Source organism: Pan troglodytes, chromosome 2 (genome assembly GCF_028858775.2).
Source record: "Pan troglodytes isolate AG18354 chromosome 2, NHGRI_mPanTro3-v2.0_pri, whole genome shotgun sequence".
Taxonomy (NCBI): Eukaryota; Metazoa; Chordata; class Mammalia; order Primates; family Hominidae; genus Pan; species Pan troglodytes.
The window spans coordinates 36,116,315-36,141,349 of NC_086015.1; the positions used below are offsets into that span (position 1 = coordinate 36,116,315).

Below are 25,035 nucleotides of genomic sequence, written 5' to 3' on the forward strand. Positions count from 1 at the left end.
GAAATCTGAACTTGGATATCAAATGACCTTCCCCAAACTTAACTTGTCTAGAACTGAGTTCATCATCCTTCTCTCTAGATCGGTTTCTCTTCCTGGGTTCCCCATTTTAGCAAATGATATTCATTCAGTTGCCCAAGACTGATAGCTGGAGTCATCCTAGACCCTTTTCTGTCTCCAAGAAAAAAGTCTCTTTTTTCTGCTTCCTAGATATGTCTGACTTTCAATCACCTGTCTCCATCACTGTTACCACCACACTGGTCTCCATCTCACTCTAAGCCATTATTATGGCTCTTATAGAATACAGCAGCAGGCTCCTTCCTGGCCTCAGCCTTCGGGCCTTCTCCCTGTGAATTCATCCAGAGCATGCTTCCTATGACACAAGACTGATGATGTTAAGCTCCTGGTGAAACCCTATAATGGTTTTTTTGGCCTTTAGGATTTCAGTTCTAATTCTTCAATATGCTTTATAAGGCCAACCATAATCAGGTACCTCCTCTACCTCTCTGCTTTTATTTATTTCCATTCCCCCTTTCCCCTCATATTCTGTCACTCATTCATTCTTCCCTCCATCCATACTAAACTCCTCTTAGCTTCTGAATATCCCATTCTCTCTCTAGACTCTGAACTTTTGCCTGTGCTGTTCCCTCTGCATGGAGCAGCTCATTAGCTGCTCTCCCACCCCTTTACTTTGCCGATGCTACCTTTTCTTCAGGTTTCAGCAGAGATCTTACTTTATCTGGGAAGCCTTCCCTAAACTCCCAAATCTGGGACAAGGGTCTTTTTCTGAGCTGCCATATTAAGCTGGTACCATTTATCACACTAGGGTGTTTCCCTGTTCATTGGTCTACATCTTCCTTTAAATATAAGCATCTAAGAGGTCAGGAACCTTGCCTCTCTTCTTTGTTTGTTTTTGAGACAGACTCTCACTCTGTTGTCCAGGCTGGAGTGCAATGGCGCAATCTCAGCTGACTGCAGCCTCCACCTCCTGGGGTCAAGTGATTCTCCTGCCTCAGCCTCCTGAATAGCTGGGACTACAGGCATGCACCACCACACCTGGCTAATTTTTTTTTTTTTTTTAGAGATGGGGTCTTGCCCAGGCTGGTCTCGAACTCCTGAGCTCAAGTGATCCGCCCACCTCAGCCTCCCAAAGTACTGGGATTACAGGTGTGAGCCACCTCATCCAGCTTTTGTTTAATATTTAATTTTTGGGACCTAGCATAGTGACCAGCACATAGTAGGTGCTCAGTAAGTACATGTAGAATAAATGAACAGTTGATAAGTGCAGGATATGAATCCAAAAATTCTGGTCCTGACTCACCACTGGACCCTTGGAAAGTGTTTATTAGTGTTGCTGTACCTTAGTGTCCTCACTTGTAATATGAATATATAATATAGAGCATGGAAATGGCAATTTTAAAACATAATCCCCAAATTCTTTGACACTTCTTTTAATGAGAGGTAGAGCCTATGTCCCTTCCTTTAGAATTTGGACTCTAATTTCTTGACCAAAAGATCACAACAAAAGTGATGTCATGGCCATTTCTGGACTCAAGTCTTAAGAAATCGGCAATTTCCATTTTGTTTTTCTTGGGATGCTTCCTTGCGGAACGCAGGCACTATGCCATGGAGAAGCAGCTCCAGAGAGGCCCACGTAGAGGACTCCAGCCTCCAGCCCTCAGCTTCTGCCAAGCTCCCAGGCAGCAACAGCCACAATTTGGCAGCCATTTTGGCCTCCATTTTGCTCCATCCAAGCAAATCATCTTGGAAGTGGACCTTCCAGCCCCATTTGAACATCCACCCCCATGTAAGATTCCAGAGATAAAGAAATGTTGTTTAAGATCTACATTTTGGTATGGTTTGTTATGCAACAAGCAATAATCAGGACAGATTTTGATACCTGGAAGTGGAGTATTGATAATACCATAACACGCAGCACTGGCTTTGGGACTGGGCAGCAGATATAAGCCAGAAACGCCTCTGGGAGCATGTTAGTAATGGTGTAGGAGGCTGGGAGTGAGGACTTAAAAGTGAGGGAAATGTTACCTGGAGAGAGGAAAGGGGACTCCAGTTACATAGAAAAGTTTGGCAACACTGTTGCCGTGGCCTTCTGTAATGTGGAAAATAAAAAGTGTACTTCATGAACTCAGCGACCTTTCTAAGATTTCTGGGCTGAGTTTCCAAAGTGCTGCCTGATTTTTACCTGGCTAGCTAGTGGCACCTCTTTCTACCACAATGCATGAACCAGTCATGTTGTTAAAGACATTGTCTCCATGCATGAAATTATATACACCCTATGCCAAGCTTGTCCAACCCACAGCCTATGGACCACATGTGGCCCAACACAAATTCGTAAACTTTCTTAAAGCATTATGAGATTCTTTTTGCAAGTTTTTGTTTGTTTGTTTTGTTTTTTAGTTTATCAGCTATCATTAGTGTTTTATGTGTGGCCCAAGACAGTTCTTCTTCCAGTGTGGCCCAGGGAAGCCAAAAGATTGGACACCTCTGCCCTAAGCCTTCTCCAGGTCCCCGAAGAGTTGGCACTGTCACAATGACAATGGCTAACCTTTTGTCTTCCAGGCTACTCAACCCTTTTGGAGAAGGTGGCAACATCATTGGCACTGTCATCTTAGACAAAAGAGAGTGGGACTGGCAGAAGATCAGCTATCTCAAAATTGGAAAGCAGGTCACTAGTTCCTATCCACCGTGATTCGTTTGGCATTCTTCACTCCTCTGTACTGTGGCTTCTCCTTTCCCCCATGATTTTCATTAAACATCTACACAAAAATTATTTAATACGTGCAAAATGTATAAATAACTAATCCTGCCCTTCACCATATCCATGATCCTGCATTTTGTGTGTTTCCTTTCCTTGTTTTCCTCTACGGTTTCACTACATGTGAATCCCTAGTGATAGATTTATTTTTGCTTGTTTCTGAACTAACAGAAATGGGATCACACTGTATGTATTCTCCCGAAACTTGCTTTATTCTCTCAACATTAAGTTCATAAATTTCACCTATTTGTTTTTTGTCTTAATCTTTGTAACCAGTCTGTAAAACCGAATGACTATCCTCTCTGTTCTGGCACAATGTGTTGTGCATATCAGGTGACCAATAAACACTGTAGGATGATGCTGGTCAGGGTATGTCCACAGTGTTGGGAGAAAAGCTGAGTGTTGGGAAAGAAGCTGAGGCAGAGCTTGGAACATGTCAGGGGTCCAGGATCTAAAACCCCTTGTGGCCTTTGGAATGGGTCTAGACTTGTGGGCTCCTTGCTTCTAGCACTCCCGTTATCTCAAGTAGCCATATGTTTCAAAGAAAATGCTAAACTGGCACAGCTGTAGCTCATTCGCTTGATACGCCACTTCCTTCCAACCCCCACATCCTCACCACCTGTTTCTTTGTTTTATCACCAATAAATAGCTCTGGGCTCCCAGAGCTCAGGGCCTTTGCAGCCTCCATACTAGCATTGGCCCCCTGGTCCCACTTTCTCTCTTGTCTTTTCTCATTCCTTTGACTCCACTGGACTTTGTAGCACCCACAGCTTAGTGTTGGGTGTGATCACCCCAACACACAGAATAGGTGGGTAGCTCACGTTCATGCAAATGTAGTTGTAATATTCAGGAATAAGAGTTTCCAGAGAAGGTACAAAACTTTTAGGTGACCCCCAAAAAATTTTTAGAAAAGAAAAAAAAACAAAAAACTTTTAGGTGGCTAGGAGTGGTGGCTCTTGCCTATAATCCCAGCACTTTGAGAGGCCAAGGCAGGAAGATTGCCTGAGACCTGGAGTTCAAGATCAGCCTGAGCAACATAGCAAGACCCTGTTTCTACCAAAAAAAAACCTTTTTTAAAATAAACTAAAAACTTTAAGGCAACTGCTAAAAATGAATCATTTGGTGTAAAGGAGACAGAGCAGGGACCTCTCTTAAAGGCCTGTGGATCTCCCAAGCATGGAAATAACAGAAAATCTTGAGTTCCTTCAAGGGAAATTTCAGGCACCTTCCCAGCCTTTAGAAGTAAATGAGCAAATTAATAAGCAAGAAGGTAATAGTAGCTTAAAACAATAGCCAAGGCCGGGCACAGTGGCTCACGCCTGTAATCCCAGCACTCTGGGAGGCTGAGGCAGGCAGATCACTTGAGCTCAGGAGTTCGAGACCAGCCTGGGCAACATGGCAAAATCCCGTCTCTATAAAAAATACAAAAATTAGCATTGTGACATGTACCTGTAGTCCCAACTACTTGAGAGGCTGAGGGAGAGGATCACTTGAGCTGGGAGGCAGAGGTTGCAGTGAGCTGAGATTGTGCCACTGCACTCCAGCCTGGATGACAGAGTAAGACTCTACCTCAAAATAAAAAAAAAATTAAAAATAAAAAGCCAAGGAAGTTAGAGTCAGAAGATGGTCCCTATAGAAACTAATGATGCATCTTAACATATGTCCCTGAGTTGTTTTTTAAAAACCCAGACCCTCACGAAATGTATCCACTGGCATGTAGACCTCAGATAAGGAGGAACTGAGGATTGAACTCTGACCACTGTTCTTCAACGTCTTTCAGAGGCACCTGAAAGTCATGTCTGCAAATCAGAACTAACATTCTTTTTTTTTCTTTTATTTTTTCTTTTTGGAGACAGTGTATCACTCTGTTGCCCAGGCTGGAGTGCAGTGGCACAATCATGGCTCACTGCAACCTCCACCTTCCAGGCCCAAGCAATCCTCCCACCTCAGTCTCCCAAGTAGCTAGAACCACAGGTCTGTGCCAGCATGGTCAGCTAATTTTTAAATTATTTTTGTAGAGATGGGGTCTCCCTATACTGCCCAGGCTGAGAACTAACGTTCTTTTCTGCTGACCCCAAATTTTTAGACAAAGCTTTGTCTAAAGTTCCTTAACCAATTGCAAAAAAGAAAATCTCTGATTCACCTATGACCTGTGGGTCCCCCTCCCCCACTTTGAGATGTCCTGCTTTTTTAGGTCAAACCAATGTGTAGCTCCATGTATTGATTTATGACTTTGCCTGTAACCTCTGCCCCACGCACCTTTATTTTACTTTTTATTTTTGAGACAGGGTCTTGCTCTTTCGTTCAGGCTGGAGTGCAGTGGCACAATTACAGTTCACTGCAACCTCAACCTCCTAGGCTCAAGTAATCCCCTCATCTCAGCCTATTCCGACTAGCTGGGACACCCAGCTAATTTTAATTTTTTGTAGAGACACGGTATGTGTTATCCAGGCTGGCCTTGAACTCCTGAGCTCAAGCAGTCTTCCCACCCCGGCCTCCCAAAGTGTTGAGATTACAGGTGTGAGCCACCGCGCCTGGCCCCCAGCTGCCTTTAAAAAACCCTTACTTACCAGCCATCAAGGAGGAGCTACCTGATTCTCCTTGCTTGGTACCCTAAAGATAAACACCCTTCTTTCTCCCTCTGCAAACCTTGGTGTGGGTATTTGGCCTTACTGTGTCAGGTGAAGGGACCCTAGTTCAGTTAGATAACATAAATATTTGCAGTGTATGTGTACTACCCAAGGACATGACTTCATTATTCAATTTGACAAATGCGTTCTGTTACACAAATACAGAAAGGATTAATACAGCTTTACTAGTCCATCTTTCCCATTATCCCTGCATGTATCCTTGCATTAGTGCAAATAATTGAGAACAAACCATTGGTGAGGGGATGGAAAGACTGCTCTGACTCACCAGCTCCCTTTAAGTATTTCCTTAAGTAAATATCATAAGTAACACAAATAAATATTTCATACAATGTAGAGAAAAAAGCAAAAATAACAGTTCTCTGAGCATCAAACTAATAGGCTTAGTATTATTATCATTTTTTTGAAACGGAGTGTCGCTCTTGTCGCCCAGGCAAGATCTCGGCTCACTGCAACCTCCGCCTCCCAGGTTCAAGAGATTCTCCTGTCTCAGCCTCCTGAGTAGCTGGGATTACAGGCATCTGCCACCATGCCTGGCTAATTTTTTGTATTTTCAGTAGAGATGGGGTTTTGCCAAGTTAGGCAGACTAGTCTCCATCTCCTGACCTCAGGTGAACTGCCTGCCTCGACCTCCTGAAGTGCTGGGGTTATAGGCGTGAGCCACGGCACCCGGCCTAGGCTTCGTTTTTTGTAGGTACTAGAGTATTTGTTTCTTTAGCCAGAATCCACTGATATTTTAGTCTTCTGGTTCTCAATCTTGGCTTACTTTTGCAATTACCTCTTGAACTTTAAAAAATTCTGCTCCAGCCTGGGCAACAGAAGGAGACTGTCTCAAAAAATATATGTCAATAAATAAATATCCTGATGCCTGGATCCCACCATGGGACATTCTGATGTAACTGGCCTGCAATGGTGTCTGGGCATGGGGATTTTTAAAAGCCCCAGTGACTAATATGCAGCAGAGTTTGAGAACCACTGGTTGAAAGGACTTTGTCCTACTCTGACAGCGTCTAGCACAGTGCCTGGCAGAGACTGATGCTCAGAATGAACAAACTAAGGTTCTATTTGTCAAGAAGGAGGAGAGCATTGTGTTACTCACAAATGCAAACAAACCACAAGCAAGGGATAAGTCAGGCCCTGGGCAAAGACAATGGTAAGGCAATTCCTGCCAAGTAAGCGTGTGAGGGTGACACCCACTAAATGCAAGCTGTTGTTACCTTTTTTCCTTTATTTTTATGTATTTATTTTTTGTTGAGACAGGGTCTCACTGTCCTTCAGTCTGGAGTGCAGTGGCCCTATCCTGGCTCACTGAAGCCTCAACCTCCTGGGCACATGCAATTCTCCTGCCTCAGCCTCCTGAGTAGCTAGGACTATAGGTGCGTGCCACCATGCTTGGCTAATTTTTTAAATTTTTGTACAGAGGGGTGGGGGGTCCTAATTATGTTGCTCAGGCTGGTCTGGAACTCCTGGGCTCAAGTGATCTTCCTGACTCGGCCTCCAAAAGTGCTGGGATTACAGGTGTGAGCCACTGCACCAGGTCAAGTTTCTATCTTGACTCTAACTAGAAAAGGTGTCATCCTTGAAATGCAGGTACTGTTCAGCCAAATTCCAAAGTCCTCTGAAGATCCAAGTTCTCTAAGAAGTTCAGAGGTGCCAGGCTGTGTCTTGTTTGTGCAAATGAAACAGAGGATGACAAGGTCGGGTGGGCATTTCGAGCTCTGCCCCAAGTCTGGTCGGCTTGAGAGTCAACCTAGGAGCCTCTCTCGGCTCCAAATGGCAATGTGGCAGCCCTTCCCGAGTAGGGAAAAAGGAGCGTGTAGGGGGCACCACGGCAAGCTGGTTGGGTCTGCTCCACCCATGAGGATGGAGTGCAGCCTCCACCGGGAACCAGGGGCGCGAGTCGCTGCTCAGTGGCCTGGGCCTGCACGTGGCGCGGCGGGAGCTGCTGCCTAGGGCCGCGCAGCGACGGGGGGTGAGGACTACATGTCCCGATGTGCCTCGGGCAGGGCGGGGCGGTGCCGGAGCCGGGCCGGGAGGCCGGCCGGGGCCAGGCGTGCGCAGTGGTTCTTGGGAGTGGCGAAGCGGGTCCTGCCCGGCTGTCAGCTGTGGCCCCCGGCGCCGGGCGGGGGTGGCCGCGACCATTGGCGGAGAGGCGAAAGGGGCGGGGCCGCCGCCAGCCGCTGCGGGCAAGGCTGAACAGGCGGAGGTGGGCAGCCGGCCAGGGAAGCACGGTCCAGGCGGCTACATTCGGCCTGGCCATGGCAGCGGCGCCCCTGAAAGTGTGCATCGTGGGCTCGGGGAACTGGTGAGCGGCGGCGGGCTGGAGGCCGGGGCTCCGCTTCCAGGAAGCGCCTCTCCCGGGCGGTGAGGGCTGCGCGCCCCATGCTGCGGCGTGGGCACCGGGCACTGCGCACAGGGAGGCGGGGTGGGCGACCTCGTTGCTGGGCTGGGCACCGTGCGCCCGAGGAGGCCGCACCGGGGCACTCGCTCGGGAGGCGCTGGGCTCGCGTGCGTGCGGGGGACAGCGCGGAGAGAGGGCACCCCGCGCACGCGGGCACCTGTCTGCGCCCCCGTTACTGAGCGCACAGAAGCCACCTGCTTGCCACGCCTGGGTGTTTTGCACGATATCCTAAGGGCGTATTCCGTTCTCCACGGCGGATCTCCTGGGTCAAGGACTTGGAGGAGGCTCGAGCATTCTTACTGCAGTTTCGGTGTTGAGGAAACCGAGGCGGAGAGGGCTAAAGGGCTCTTGCTGCCCAGGTCACGGGCGGGGCATGCTCTGCCCTTCAAGGTGCCCGTCTCGCCCCCGCTTCTGATAGGTCCACTATCTTAGGCACGTCGTATCAGGAAGAAAATCCAAGTTTCAACAGGCCGCTCTCCCTGAGGCGTTGAGAATTCTCCCTTGCCGAGATGTTTGCGAAGCTTTGCGTCTCTTTGGGGCCTTATTTGACTTTAACATTTTATAGAGCACATTAGAAATGTCAGTTCTTCTAGTACCCTTAATCAAACGTACACTGTGGGATTCTCTGGTGTGTTTGGGTGAATGTAGAGGTGGGGGTGTGAAGGGGGAAGGAAGCAAAGTGTAGCATCTGGTGTTTCCAAGCCTTTTTTCATTGCTGTACACTCCTTGCCACATTGGAGGGACTGGTGTACAATAGTTAAGAGTGATGATGTCCTTTCAGTGCTTCTGTTTACCGGTTTTTCTGTGGCGTGACAGGCATCAGAAGTGCTGCAGCAGTTGGTCCTAGGTAGTTGGTCTTAGTTTTACTCTTTCAAGACTTGGCCCAGAAAGTACTTATTGAAGGAAACCTTACCTGGTTCTTCACTTTTCCATCCCAGCAAGGCCAGTGGCCTCTGTGTCCCTATTGCTGGCCTGCATCATTGCATTATAAGGAGTTATTTGATTATCTGTCTCCCAACTTTTGAGAATGGCATCTACCCTAGTGCCTGGCATATGCTAAGTCAATACTAAGACTCTGTTGCAGTGGTGCGATCTTGGCTCACTGCAACCTCCACCTCCTGGATTCAAGCGATTCTTGTGCCTCATCCACTTGAGTAGCTGGGATTACAGGTGTGAGCCACCGCTCCCTGCCTAAAAACTAATTTTTAAAACCATAATGATATTTGATTGAATAATACATTCACATTGTTTAACAACCAGGGCTGGGCGCAGTAGCTTATGCCTGTAATCCCAGCACTTTGGGAGGCTGAGGTGGGCCCAGGAGTTTGAGACTAGCCTGGGCAACACGGCAAAACCCCGCCTCTACAAAAAATAAAATATTAGTCGGGCATGGTGGCTCACGCTTGTAATCCCAGCACTTTGGGAGGCTGAGGCAGGCGGATCATGAGGTCAGGAGATCGAGACCACGGTGAAACCCCGTCTCTACTGAAAATACAAAAAATTAGCCAGGTGTGGTGGCAGGCGCCTGTAGTCCCGGCTACTTGGGATGCTAAGGCAGCAGAATCGCCTGAGCCTGGGAGGCAGAGGTTGCAGTGAGCCAAAATCAGATTGCACCATCGTACTCTAGTCTGTGTGAAGGGAGTGAAACCCTGTCTCAAAAGAACAAAACAAAACAAAAAATAAAAAACAAAAACCAAAGAGTACCAAAAACAGTGAAACATCACCCATCCACATTTATCCCCCCTGAGTACCTCCTGGAGGAAAACCAGTGTTATGAATTACTTCTGTCCTTTCTGGAGGAATTCCATGCAAGTGAATGCTTACATGTAGTCCTTTCGCCCTCCACGCTACAAATACTAGGGTATTGCATACTTTTCTGTGAGCTGCATTTTTCAACCAACAACAGAATGTTCTACACAATATTTAATAGAGTTGGTACCTTGCTGCTGCAAAGCTTAATTTGGACTTTCAGCTTGGCTTTGCCAGTTGTTTTTTTTTATTACTATTTTTTTAGACGGAGTCTCGCTCTGTCGCCCAGGCTGGAGTGCAGTGGCGCGATCTCTGCTCACTGCAAGCTCCGCTTCCTGGGTTCATGCCATTCTCCTGCCTCAGCCTCCTGAGTAGCTGGGACTACAGGCATCCGCCACCATGCCTGGCTAATTTTTTGTATTTTTAGTAGAGACGGGGTTTCACCGTGTTAGCCAGGATGGTCTCAATCTCCTGACCTCATGATCCGCCTGCCTCTTCCTCCCAAAGTGCTGGGATTACAGGCATGAACCACCGTACCTGGCCGGCTTTGCCAGTTTTAATGTCAAGGTCACTTGAGTGCAGTGTCAGCTCCCCTGTTGGCCATGCCACTTGAAAGGCACCCATTTAGCACATGTTTTTTTAACATTAGTTTTTTAGTCTGTAAAATTCCACAGATGACAGCCCCTTTTCCTAATTTGCAAGATGCAGGACAAGTAGCACAGCTCTGCCGTGCTGGAACTGGGCCTGGAGCAAGAGTAGTGAAGTGAGCCTCCTGCCCCCTCTGCTGGGATTTGGCTGCCTGCCCATGGCTTCTTCATTCTGGTGTACTTGACTGTTTCCTTGGCCCACTCCAGCCCAGGGAAATGGAGTAGAACTTGGCCAGTGATACTGAAGCAGAGCAATTGAGAAATGTGCTGATGGTTTGGGCTGGCTGCCTGGCTTCATTAATTATGGGATTAGACGGGAACAATTCTTGGCTTCTGTGCCACTGCCTTGGGTACAGAGTTACTCCAGTCCTAGAGAGAGGATCACGACCTCCCCAGAGGGATTCAGAAACTCAGAAACTGAAAACAACATGGAGAAGCCCCAGAGGGGTGTTCAGCTCTAGTCAGTAGACATTTGAGTGTTGCCCGGTGAAGAGACTGTGGTCTGACCAGGAATGCAGACACAGCTGGACACAGTCCCGGTCCTTAAACAACTTACCTTCAGGTCTGAGATCAGTGAGGACATGGAAGATAAGACCAAAGGAATTGCCAAGTGGAATGGAGTAACTGCTCTGTTACACTTTAAATCGTGTTTCTTTTTTTGTTTGTTTGTTTTTGTTTTTCTTGAGACGGAGTCTCGCTCTGTCACCCAGGCTGGAGTGCAGTGGCGCAATCTCAGCTCACCGCAAGCTTCGCCTCGCGGGTTCACGCCATTCTCCTGCCTCAGCCTCCCAGGTAGCTGGGACTACAGGCACCCGCCACCACGCCCAGCTAATTTTTTGTGTTTTTTAGTAGAGACGAGGTTTCACTGTGTTAGCTAGGATGGTCTCAATCTCCTGACGTCGTGATCTGCCTGCCTCGGCCTCCCAAAGTGCTGGGATTACAGGCGTAAGCCACTGTGCCCGGCCTAAATCGTGTTTCTTAAAGTGTGGTCCCAAGACCACTTGTGTCAGAATTACCACTGAAACTAGACTTGCTTAATCATATCCCCTGAGAATGAGATTTTTTTTTCTGAAGGAACTTTAGCCTTTTGCCAATTTTAATACAGATCACCAAGAGATAGACCTACCCTTCCAGATCTGGTTCTTACCTCAGGAATGTCAAGTTGCTTAAGCAATATTTATACTTGGAACTTTAGGGCAGCTTAGCCTGCTTGTGTAAATAAAGGTGTTTGTCACATTTGAGAACTCTCACATGGAGTGCCTCTCCCAAGTCAGTTGTCATCAGTTGCAATACAGTTATCAGAATATTGAATCTAGCTGGCTTGCCAGGGAGCTTCAGCCAGGAAGGTCCTGGGCAGGAAAGTAGACGTGTTGTATAACATGCCCTTGTCCTGTCCTTTGGTGAAGCTCATTTTCTCTACATAGATCAGAGAGAGGAGGCTAGAGGAGGGGCCGTCATGCATCCAGCTGAGCCCTGCTGTGTTGCCTACTGCCGCAGGTGCAGGGAGGGACTTCCTAACCTGCATGACTTTTCCTGACCCTGTAAATTTGATTTGGAAAAACAACAAAAGCTTCTGAGGTTCTTTCAAAGATGAAACAGTTTCTTTTTTCTTTTTTTGTTTTTGTTGTTGTTGAGACAGAGTCAGCTCTGTTACCCAGGCTAGAGTGCAATGGCACCATCTTGGCTCACTGCAACCTCCATCTGCTGGGTTCTAGCGATTCTCATGCCTCAGCCTTCTGAGTAGCTGGGATTACAGGTGGGCACCACCATGCCCGGCTAAGTTTTATATTTTTAGTACAGACAGGGTTTTGCCGTATTGGCCAGGTTGGTCTTGAACTCCTGGCCTCAAGTAGTCTGCCCGCCTTGGCCTCCCAAAGTGCTGGGATTATAGGCATCAGCCACAGTGCCTGGCCCAAAGTTTCTTTCTTTTAACCAGCACCTTGGGAAGATCACCCAGACAAAGTGCAAAATAAAGTTCTAGAGTTAAAACCTCAGGGCTGTATTTACAGCCAAACCCTTGTGATAGGAAGCATATGTCCAGAAACACATCCCAAATCTCCTTTGGAGGCAGGGTAGTGCAGTGGTATAAAAAAGAGCTTGGGAATCTGACTGCCTAGGTTTCTGTCTGGGTCCCCTACTTGGCAGCTCTGAGGCCTTGGGAAAAGTGCTTCTCTCTAAGAATCATGTATTGATACCTGCTGTCTGGGATTATGGTTAGGATTAAATGAAATGATCTGGGGAGAGTGCATGGTGACTAGCACTCAGTAAATGACAGTTGCTATTAGTATTATTAGTTTCATCATCCTTGATCGGACCTGTCATTAAGTCACAAAATGGACTGGTTTGGGGTTTGGCCAAGGGGTAGAGAGGCAGAGGATAGGAGAGAAGACAGGAGATGAGGAGAGAGGCTGATAGACAGCTGGAGGAGTGTCCTTGGGAGTTGCCTATCTCTTGCCCTTGTTTTCACATCACCCCACAGCCTGACATTTTCTCTGATACCGAAAGTCAAGGAGAGCTTTGGCCCACTTTGCTCTGATGACTGAAACTGGACCTGTGACTCTGTCTTTTTTTTTTTTTTTGGTCTGCTGGAACTGGTTGGGTGCAGCATCCTGGCTGTTCGTCCGCCCTGGGCACCCTTTTGTCTGTGCTACTCAGTTTCTGTTGTGATTCTCGCCACACAGAGAGCTCAGAAACAATTTGAGTGACTATAAGTTAGCTCCTTTATGGTCAGAAATAATCCTTCCCTGAGGACAGGCGCACGGACACACTTCTGCCTTGGAAGTTGGAATGAGAGTTGATAGGATGGACTGGAGATGAACTGGGAAGAGACTTAGAGTTCCCTCGTAGGCTAAGGTGAGAAAGTTTGTACAGCTTTTTAAAAAGTAATATTTAATCACCTGTTTCCTTCATCTCCCCCACCTGTTCGGTATACAAATCATGAGTGGGGCTGGGTGCAGTGGCTCATGCCTATAACCTCAATACTTTGGGAGGCTGAGGTGGAGAATCATTTGAGCCCCACAATTTGAGTCCAGCCTGAGAAACATAGCAAGACCCTGTCTCTAAATCTAAAAAATAAATAAATAAAATATAAATAAAACTCATGGCCGGGCACAGTGGCTCATACCTGTAATCCCAACACTTTGGGAGGCTGAGGTAGGTGGATTGGTTGAGCCTAGGAGTTCAAGACCAGCCTAGACAACTTAGTGAGACCCTGTCTCTACAAAAAAAAATAGAAAAATTAGCTGGGCATGATGGCATGGACCTGTAGTCCCACCCACTTGGGAGGCTAAGGCAGGAGAATCACTTGAGCCCAGGAGGCAAAGGTTGCAGTGAGCCAAGATGGCACCATTGCACTCCAGCCTGGGTGACAGGAGGGAAACCCTATCTCAAAAAATATATATATAATATAATAATGACTACTATTCTAGGAATGAGTCGAGAGCTCCCAGTGTCTTACCTTAACCTTTCATCTCTTAACCTTTACCTCTTGCTTCATTCTTCCATTCTATCTCCTTCTCTTCCTTAAGAGGCATAAATATAATAATTTATCATTTTCTGTGTGTCATGTACATGATGTTATTTCGTTTAAACATGTGACAGGCCTGTGGGGTACTATTATTATAATCCTATGTTAGATGACATAACTAAGATTTAGAGAAAACTTGCTTAAGTCAACAGTTATTAGGTGGACTTGAAACCCAGATCCTTTTAACCCCAAAGACCATGTTTCCATAAATTCTTACCATTTTCAGTGTGAAGCATACATTTACATGAGGATAAATATCATTTTCATAAAAATGTTGAGTATCCTCCCAACAAAATCCAATTTTGTATTCCCCTTCTGAGAAATAAAATGGAAGCAAGGCCTTAAAAATCATCTCATTCAGTTTCCCACCAATGTAGTCATCCCTTCTCCTATAGATATGACAGATGATTATAGTTTACTATTTTCAAGGCAATTGATCTTAAAATTAATTAGAGGATTAATTGTTGAAAAAATCTTATCTTTTTTTTTCTTTGTATGTGAAGAAAAATCTTAGGAAAATCTAAGCTAAAAATCTATCACCTCTAACTTTTACCTGTTAATCCCAGAGCAACACTTAGGTGAGCCTACTCTTCTCTAAGTCATGTCCCTTTGGACAGAAAAGTCACATTATCTCCTAAATCTTGTCTCTGGCAGGCCAAGTAGCATCCGCAAGTCTCTCAGTGGTTGCAGGTGGACAGTAGTTTCTGGGATCCTCACCATCTGTGTCACCATTCTCCTTTCCCTTTCCTCCTCCCCAACTGGGTGATGTCAGGAACTAAGCTCACTGTGCCAGAAGTGTCCTGGGCTCCCATAAGGTTATACTGGTGACACTTTGTAGTTATTCTGCTTTGAGGCTCAGTCTCTTCCACAATTGGAAGAGGAGAACTGAATCAGTCATCTCTCACTGCCTAACAGTCTACCCCCAAACTTAGTGGCTTCAGACAGCAATCATTTATTAGCTCATGATTCTGGGGTTTAACAATGTGGGCTGACTAACCTGGCAGATTTTCTGCTGATCTAGCCTAGGCTCACTCATATGGCTGTGGTTGGCTGGTGAGTTGGTTGGACACTCTCACCCACCTTTTTTTTGTTGTTATTTTTTGAGAGTCTCACTCTGTCACCCAGGCTGGAGTACAGTGGCATGATCACAATGCATTGCAGCCTCAACCTCCCAGGCTCAAGCAATCCTCCCACCTTAACCTCCCGAGTAGCTGGGACTAGAGGCACACACCACCATGCCTGGCTAATCTTCAGATTTCATCATAGAGGTGGGGTCTCACTATGTTGCCCAAGCTGATTTCGAACACCTGGGCTCAAGTGATCCTCCTGCCTTGGCCTCCCAAAGTACTGGGATTACAGGCATGGGCCACCACACCCAGCCTGGCTGGGACTCTTGGTCCTAGATGACCTCCTTCATGTCTGGCAGTGGGCAGGCTTCAGCCAGCGTGACAGGGGTGACCAGCCCACATGTCTCTCATCCTTCAGCAGGCTAGCTTAGGCTTCTCCATATGGTGGTTGGGTTCTAACAAGAGTAAGAGAAGGCAAACCTTCATGAACTTAATAGGCACTTTTCAAGCTGTAGCACGAATTGGGCCAGATGCTTTTCTAGTCCATGTGTTCAGAAGAGTCATAGTTTCCTAAATCTGTGGCTTTAAATTTTTTGACTTGCAACTAACTAACATACAATTTTATATTATGATGGAGGATACTTCATATCCAACCAGAAACAAATGTTTCACAGTAACAAATGTTACTGTGGGTGATTAACTGTGATCTCTTCTCCTTGTATTTATTTTGTGCCTGCATAACCTTCAGTTTGAGAAACACTGTCCTAGATAGTAAAACAGTTTCTCATTCTTATTGTTTCCGGACTTGGTTCCTTCCGGTGGGTTCTTGGTCTCGCTGACTTCGAGAATGAAGCCGCGGACCCTCACGGTGAGTGTTACAGTTCTTAAAGATGGTGTGTTCAGAGTTTGTTCCTTCAGATGTTCAGATGTGTTCGGAGTTTCTTCCTTCCGGTGGGTTCGTGGTCTCGCTGACTTCAGGAGTGAAGCCACAGACCTTCCCAGTGAGTGTTACAGCTCTTAAAGGTGGCACGTTCAGAGTTGTTTGTTCCTCCAGGTGGGTTTGTGGTCTCGCTTACTTCAGGAGTGAAGCCGCAGACCTCTGTAGTGAGTGTTACAGCTCATAAAGGTAGTACAGACCCAAAGAGTGAGCAGCAGCAAGATTTATTGTGAAGAGCGAAAGAACAAAGCATCCACAGAGTGGAAGGAGACCTGAGCCAGTTGCCACCCCTGCATGGGGTGGCCAGCTTCTATTCCTTTATTTGGCCCTGCCCACAACCTGCTGATTGGTCCGTTTTACAGAGTGCTGATTGGTCCATTTTACAGAGTGCTGATTGATGCATTTTATAGAGTGCTGATTGGTGCATTTACAATCCTTTAGCTAGGCACAGAGTGCTGATTGGTGCATTTACAATCCTTTAGCTAGACACAGAGTGCTGACTGGTGCATTTTTCCAGAGTACTGATTGGTGCATTTACAATCCTTTAGCTAGACACAGAGTGCTGATTGGTGCGTTTTTACAGAGTGCTGATTGGTGCGTTTACAATACTTTAGCTAGGCAGAAAAGTTCTCCAAGTCCCCACTGGACCCAAGAAGTCCAGCTGGCTTCACCTCTCATTATCATTACAGCCAGAGTCACATGTATGTCCTAAGAAAACTATATCCTCATCATTTGGATTTTCTCTACCCGGTTTTTCCAGTGCTGAAGAAAGGACGTAGTTTGCATGGGTTATAGGCAAAAAAAGAACCAAAGAATTTGTGTTTCTCCAGTCCTGGAGGAGCAGGAGAACTCTAACCTAATAGCCCTAACACTGGCCATCTGGACAGAAATATCCCCAAGCTGAAATTAGTAATTCATGTAGCTACCTCAGCTTGATGGAAATGTCTTCAAGCATCTAAACCCTTTTCGTGTACGTTGAACTTTTTTTTTTTTTTTTTTTTTTTGAGACGGAGTCTCGCTCTGTTGCACAGGCTGGAGTGCAGTGGCACAATCTTGGCTCACTGCAACCTCCACCTCCCGGGTTCAAGCAATTCTCCTGCCTCAGCCTCCGAGTAGCTGGGACTGCAGGCATGTGCCACCACGCCAGGCTAATTTTTTTGTATTTTTAGTAGAGACGGGGTTTCACCGTGTTAGCCAGGATGGTCTCAATCTCCTGACCTCGTGATGCGCCCGCCTCGGCCTCTCAAAGTGCTGGGTTTACAGATGTGAGCCACCGCGCCCGGCCAGGTTGAACTTTTTAAGTTGGGTTTCTTGAGTGGATCCACCCAGTGACAGGAAGTGCCTTTTGTAGACTGTACTCCATGGTTCTCCATTGTGTGGGTCGTCTGTTGAAATTCTGCATGTGCAAACACTTTGACAACTGTAATATGTTATATAAATGTTAGAAATGATTATGGATAAATTTGCATTATCACATATAATTAAGTGACCATGCATTCACATTTGTCTTCAACTGTGGTTTATACTTGTCCCAGTCTAATTTCAGAGCATTCTCAAAAGGATCTTGTTTTAAACAACAAATCTTATGGTAACCTGCTTAAAAGGAACTCTTGTGAGTTTGAGTAACATGATTCTGATCCTCACAACCAGGACCAGCAATGATGGCAGATAGATTTCATCTCAAGCACTGACTCTAGTTGATTAATGGTGGCTGCAGAGAGTTTTGTGTTGAGAAGGATTCTGGGGAAGAGAGTAGCTTTGCCAGGAAAGGGTGCTGTGACCTACGATAGCAAGCTGGGGTGGGGATTGGGGTGGGGACTGACAGCATCTAGCTTGGACTGATTTACTACTACCAATTTTACTACTACTCATATTTAAATTTACTACTACTTGGACTAGTTATTTCTACCAAAGGAGAACCCATCTGTGAGGCCTTGACTGACACAGCCAGCTCATGCTCAGCTTTGGCCCACAGCTGCACAAATGTTAGATTCAGTAGTAAGGACTATCCCGGTTAACCCCTTAAGCACTTTATGTGTTATCTGAGTTAATCCTCACAGTATGAGGTACTGTATTGTCATCATCCTTATTTTATAATAAGTCTGAGCTTACAGAAGTTATGTAATGTGTTCTAAGTTACACAGATACTATGCAGTAGAGTGGTTGAAGTTCTCTGCCTTCCTGCCCACTTGAAATGTGGCTATTCGGACTACATTTAAATGTTAACTAATTAAAATGTAAATACTACGTGTAGCTACGTATGCAGTGGAGCTCTACATACTTATTTTCTCCTTGCTTTTTCATGTAACTGTGTCTTGAAGCCCTTTCCATATCTATACATAAAGAACATCTTCATTCTTTTTTATACTTGTATAATATTGCTGGGTATAGGTATGCTTTTGTTTAATCAGTTTCCTCTTGATGGATATTCTAAGAGTTCTGCAGTGAATAGCCTTATACTGAACCATCTGCATATATGTTGGTGGAAGCCAGAACAATACATGAGAAATAATTTAGTCATGATTTCTTATTTCATTTTTCACTTTGTAATAAGCAAGTATGAGGAAGGTGGAGAGTAACATTCCAGCTGTAGAGGGCCTAGAAACATAAGCAGAAAAGAGATTTGTTTGTTCTGGATTACCTAGCATGTCTGGTGTAGAGCTCAGGGTTGAAAGCTGAGATTTTGCATTGTTGAGACTCTGGTGGATGTTTGGAAATGGTTTTCAGTAATTCTCATTATCCAGGAATGCGGGCAGGGGTGTATAGTCTTTCAGTTGTTATGTCAACAGAGACCAAATGCCAGGTGGCTGTTAGAATTTGCACTACATGGTTCTTTCTATTATCAATAGATGGGCTTGCAGAATGTATTTATCTAAAAAGTTTGTGCTAGGATGTAGAATATGCTTATTTGAAGCACCATGGACAGTTTGGTTCTCTGCCATCCTTGCTTAAGACTGGTGGTCCTTAAAGGCAATTTGAGACTGTGACTTAGACATTCTCCAGGACCCTGTGTGTTGTTCTCCTGAGTGGGCAGGTAGATTCTCCTGCTACCTATGTCTTTGATTCTGATCTGAATTAATCACTGACCATTCCTCCATTCACTCAGATGAACATTGTTTCCATGGTGTGTGGGGTTGATAGCATGGCTGACCAGGTCATGGATAGCCATTTTTGTACAGGCTGACAGAGGTGTGGTCCATCCCAAACTGCTCCTACTTGGCTGCTCTGAAAACATATTGAAATAAGTATCAACTAAAATGAGACTTAGGGGGCATCTGTGGATTTCAGTTAAACCTCCATAGCTTCTATTTTCTGGTTGGCTAACAGGCCTTGGGACTTGCTGAAACTTGTCTGCTTTGGATTCGGGGTCTGTTAAAATATCTAAATGGGAATGATTTAAAATCAGAATAAAAAAATAAACTAATACATGCCTGTTTGGGAAAATTTGGAAAAGATAGGCAAGTATGAAGAACACAATAACATTTGCTTGTAAACTTACCAATAAGAAAGGATGTATTCATGCAACAAATGTTTGTTGTGCATCTACTATGTCAACACTTCAATGTGCATGTGAATCTCTTGGGGATTGTGTTACAGAGCAGATTCTGATTCAGCAGGTCTGGGGTAGGGCCTGAGGTTCAGCATTTCTAACACGCTCTCAGGGATATATTCACTGCTGGTCCACGAACTGCACTTTTAATAGGATCTGACCGTAGGCTGGGTCTTATGCTTGTTCTTGTGTGTTTTCTTGCCATCCTTTTTAAGTGTGTGTGTTTTTTTAATTGTGACAAAATATACATAACATAAAATTTACCACCTTAACCATTTTTAAGCATACGGTTTAGTAGGGTTAAGAATGTTCACATTGTTCGTATTGAAAACAATGAAAATATTGAAAAGAATTAGATCTCCAGAATTCTTTTCATCTTGCAAATCTGAAACTCTATATTCATTAAACGACAGTTCCTCAATCCACTCTTTCCCCAGTCCCTGGAAACCACGCTTCTACTTTCTGTCTCTATGAATTTGACTACTCTAAGTACCTCATATAAGTAGAATTATACATTATTTATCCTTCTGTGTCTGGCTTATTTCAGTTAGCATAATGTCTTCAAGGTTCATCCATGTTGTAACGTATGTCAGAATTTCCTTTTTAAGGCTGGATAATATCCCATTGCATGTGTAGACCACCTTTTGCTTATCCATACATCAGTTGATGGACACTTGGGTTGCTTCCACCTTTTGGCAATTGTGAATAGTGTTGCTATGAACATGGGTGTACAAATACCTCTTTGAGACCCTGCTTTCAATTCTTTGGGGTATGTACCCAGAAACAGAATTGCTTGATCATATGTTAGTTCTATTTTTAATTCTTTGAGGGACTGCCATTTGGTTTTCCACAGTGGCTGCAGTACTTTACAAATCTACAAACAGTATACAAGGGTCCTGATTTCTCTGCATCCTTACCAACACTTATTATTTTCTGTGTTTTTGATAGTAGCCATCTAAGTGGATCTGAGGTGGTATTATTTATTAATTGCACACTTGCAATCATAGGGTATGTACAGTTTTACATCCTTTTTGTTAAATGTAACATTCTATCATAAGCATTTTCCCCTGCAGTTTGAATTTTGATAGAAAACCTTTTCAGTCTCCTTCCTCTTTGAAGTGAAGTTGTTCATATTGATCTTTTTTCCTTTGTGGTTTCTTTCTTTGATTTTAAGCTTAGAAAGCTTCCCTATGTAGAGATCAAATAACATTCGCCAAGTTGAATCTATTTTTAAAATACTTCATTTTTAACATTTGCATCTAATACTCTGGCATTTGGTTGTTCTTTAAAAGCCCTTTGACTGCAAAGAATTACGCAAAATGTTAATAGTGGTTCTCCCTGGGTGGTGAGATTATTCATAATTTTTTTTCATGTATTGCTCTTATGAGTGAAAAAGTACATGTTATTTAAACCACAAAGGACCACCCTCTTGCCCATGGAACCAGCCCGGGTCAGCTCTGGAAGAGATGGGGACATGGAATGTGGAGAATCTAGCTGATGGTGAATTCTTCCCGGACCTCCGCTTCCTCCATAGTAAAAAGAAGGATGGACTGTAGGGTCCTGTCTGGCCTCAAAGAAATTCATCAGGTTTTTAGGCCCAACTTGATAGTGTCAACCTAAAATAATCAAAAAGGTCAGAATCTAGTTTAAAGAGAGTTTAATTAAGTGCGAAGGTTAAAAGTGAGCCTGCCGGCCGGACACAGTGGCTCACAACTGTAATCCCAGCACTTTGGGAGGCCGAGGCAGGCGGATCACAAGGTCAAGAGATCAAGACCGTGCCAGCCAACATGGTGAAACCCTGTCTCTACTAAAAATACAAAAATTAGTTGGGTGTGGTGGCGCGTGCCTGTAGTCCCAGCTACTGGGGAGCCTGAGGCAGGAGAATCGCTTGAACCCAGGAGACGGAGGTTGCAGTGAGTCAAGATCGCACCACTGTACTCCAGCCTGGTGACAGAGTGAGACTCTGTCTCAAAAAAAACAAAAAACAAACAAACAAACAAAAACAAGTGAGCCTGCCCAGAAAGAACAGATTCCAAGAAATTTGAGAGTGTTCATATAGAAAAAGTTCAGGGAAGTTTAACAGGATTTCAGCATGTTTCTATGTAAGGCTTAATGCATAGTTACAATGATCTGATTAGTCAAGGTGGTCTTTTTGATGGTGGGGAAGGTATATTTAACATTCCACACAGCAGATGTAACCATCATTGGGTCTTGGACTGACGCTATCTGGTGCGAGTTAGGTACAGGACAATGAAGGAGGCAGTTAATGTACAACAAAGATCAGCAATTAGAAGCGGGAAGATCTGGTCTCTCCTAGTCATTTACAATGAGGAAGTCAAGAACAGTGGGGAAGAGAGTGAAGCAGAATTGCAAGCATGCAAGTTATACATAACCCAGTCTCCAAGGCCTAACTTCCCCCTTGGCATAATGAATTTAGAGGGTTCTGAAATTTTTATTTTTATTTAAAAACAGGCGTCCATTCCTTGGCTGAAGTAGTACCTTCCCAGCCTAATTAAATACTACACCTTTTTAGAAAGAAAGGGGTGAGAAGGCTGTGGACAGAGTGAATGGCAAAGGGTTAGCTGGGGGTGGAGGCGGGGAGGGCATTGCCAAGCTGGGGGTTAGGACCTCCTGCAGGCGGGTGTCCATCCAGCTGGGACTCAGGGCCGTAGAGCAGAAGGGTTAAAAGGGATACTGTGGGTAAGGTATTTGAAACAGTGCCTGACACCTGGTACGCACCAAATTAGTGCTGTTTTTGCCCACCCCGTCCCTTCCTTGCCTCTTGCCCCTGCCACGCCATTTTCTCCACCTTCCCTCCCTCCTCTTTTTCTCCTCCCTTAGTCTCCCTGATCTTCTCCATTTCTCTTGCCCTGTCTCCTCTTCTCTCCTTCCCTTAACCTGTCTCCTCTTCCTTCTTTTCTCTCCTCTCTGGATGTGTTGGTTCTGGATAAAATCTGTGCCTATTGTTGGCCATGCCACCTGCTATGAGTGAGCTTTGCCCCAGGGGCCTTACTGCTGCCGGGAAGGTACCCAGCCTCCTCCCCGGGTAAGGCCCACTAAGCCTCAGAGCTCCGCCCTGGCTAGGCTTTCTTTATATATATATTTCTCTCTATATATATTTCTATATATATATTTCTATATATATATTTCTATGTATATATTTCTATATATATATTTCTATGTATATATTTCTATGTATATATTTCTATATATATTTCTATGTATATATTTCTATATATATATTTCTATGTATATATTTCTATGTATATATTTCTATATATATTTCTATGTATATATTTCTATATATATTTCTATGTATATATTTCTATATATATATTTCTATATATATATATATATATTTTTTTTTAGGCAGAGTTTTGCTCTGTTGCCGAGGCTGGAGTGCAGTGGCGTGATTTCAGCTCACCGCAACCTCTGCCTCCCAGTTTCAAGTGAGTCTCTGGCCTCAGCCTCCTGAATAGCTGGGATTACAGGCACGCACCACCACGCCCGGCTAATTTTTGTATTTTTAGTAGAGACGGTGTTTCACCATGTTGGTCAGGCTGGTCTTGAACTCCTGACCTCGTGATCTGCCCACCTTGGCCTCCCAAAGTGCTGGGATTACAGGCATGAGCCACCATGCCCGGCAGTACAGTTACATTTTTTTCTGTGCTTGTTGAAACAGCGTCAATCTCTGTTTACCAGTCTCCAAGCTCCATGAGGATGGGGACTTGTCTGCGTTTATTCGCTTGTATGCCTTGCACCCAGCATGGTGTCTGAAATTAATGGGTGCTCAATAAATATTTTCAATAAAAGATTCTACACTACAATAGGGCAAATATGAATTAGCAACAAGTGCAGGCTTTGGAGACACTCGGATCTGGGTTTGAATTGCTAATTGTAGATGGACAGCATGACTTAGGTAATTCATTTATGCTCTTTGGGGCTCAATTTCATCATCTGTAAAATGGGGATAATGTGCACCTCTCTTATGGGCTGTAATAAAGATTAAATGAAATCTTATATGCAGTACCCATCTACTCAAGTTCCTTTTAAATTTTATTTGCATAACATTACAGGATTTGTGAAATAGTGTATATTTTAAGGCTTAAGACTTAAGACAATTCATTATTTCATGGGTAATAGAATTTTATACATCTATGTAAAGACCCAGGACTGGCCATCAGCAGACCTGAGTCCTCCAAGTTCTGCCTTAGCTAGTTTTTGACCTTTGCTCCAGGGGCCTTCCTTCTGCCTGGAAGGCTCCCCAACCTCCTCCCCAGGTAAGACCCACCTGGAGGCCATACCTGGTTGTAGGATGCAAGGTGAACATGACTGAGTCTCATGCATCTTAATCTGCAAGATGAAGAGTTTGGGTAGGGTTAAACACATCATGCAGGCAGCACCCTTATGGCTTTGGCTCTATCTGCTTCATAGCTATAGTATTATTTGATTGCTATTCTTTCTTTAAAAGTTGATTTTTATTCATTTATTTTTTGGAGACAGGGTTGTGTGCCATTACCCAGGCTGGATTGCGGTGGTATGATCATGGCTTATTGCAGCCTTGACCTCCTGGGCTCAACTGATCCTCTCGCTTCAGCCTCCTGAGTCGCTAGGACTACAGGTGCAGCCATCATGCCCAGCTAATTTTTTATTTTTTGTAGAGACAGGATCTCACTATGTTGCCCAAGCTGTCTCAAACTTCTGGGCTCAAGAAATGCTCCCTCCTTAGCCTCCCAGTGTGCTGAGATTCCAGGTGGAAGCCACTGTGTCCAGCCTAAATGTTTACTTTAAAAGACAACTTCATACCACTATAGTAAATATCACAAGTAGAAGGTAACAACAACAAAACCCAGTAGAATGAAAACAAGACAGTGTTATAAAATTCTTGCCAGATATTACTACCTGCCAAGGCTCAGAGTCTGAGGCCTCTTCAGACTTTGTGAAGAAGGGAAATTAGCACATGCTGGAGAGATGGTAACCACTTAATGGCACTGCAGTGAGACATTCTGCACTCGCTTAGGACCATGAGAGTTGAAAAGGGCACGAGTGATTCAGTGTCATTTGGTTTCGTGTGTATCCCTAGTACCCATTTCTCACTTTGGGAAGCACTGGATTCGATCATAGACCTGGAAGGAACCTTAAAGATTACCTGACTCCCCCATCATTTTGTAGATGGATGAGCTGAGCCTGATGTGGAGGTGGCTGCTCGTGCCCTTGACCCAGCCATGTGAAGACCTGTGCCCTCAATTCTCAAAATGCGGGAGTCGAAAGACAGACAGACAGATAGATAGATAGATATGCAGGAGTTGAAAAATAGGCAGGCAGGTAGATAGACAGAGAGATAGATATGCAGGAATTGAAAGAGATAGATAGATAGATAGATAGATAGATAGATAGATAGATAGATAGATAGATAGACAGACAAGACCTATGCCTGACTATGCTTGTGTAGTGTTACAGAAAGCAGCTGAGACATGGAGAGTGCCAGCAGTGTGGCCGCAGGTCCCCAACTATGACCTGTTCACATGCAAACCACCTTTGTGGACTGTAGTCAGTACTTTTATTTTAAGCTCAGCTCTAATATATCTATGTACATTTTTGGACTGGCCTTCTGTTGGCCAGTCACATTTCTTTCTTTCTTTCTTTCTTTTTTCCCAGACAGAGTCTTCCTCTGTAGCCCAAGCTGGAATACAGTGGCATGATCTCGGCTCACTGCAACCTCCGCCTCCCGAGTTCA

At 44.8% G+C, this 25,035-nt stretch overlaps 1 protein-coding gene across 2 annotated transcripts in view; it reads left to right on the forward strand.

The window, feature by feature from the left end:
- Positions 1-7,435: 7,435 nt before the first annotated feature.
- Positions 7,436-25,035, forward strand: part of GPD1L (glycerol-3-phosphate dehydrogenase 1 like) — a 61,932-nt gene continuing 44,332 nt past the window's right edge. Inside the window, exon 1 of one of the 2 annotated variants that reach the window (XM_016940624.2) lies at positions 7,436-7,726. Coding sequence is in view for 1 of the 2 variants with exons in the window: in XM_016940623.3 (XP_016796112.1) it covers positions 7,680-7,726 (47 nt within the window). In the remaining variant the exon portion in view is untranslated. The remainder of the gene's footprint in view (positions 7,727-25,035) is intronic. The other variant, XM_016940623.3, reaches the window with a different exon arrangement.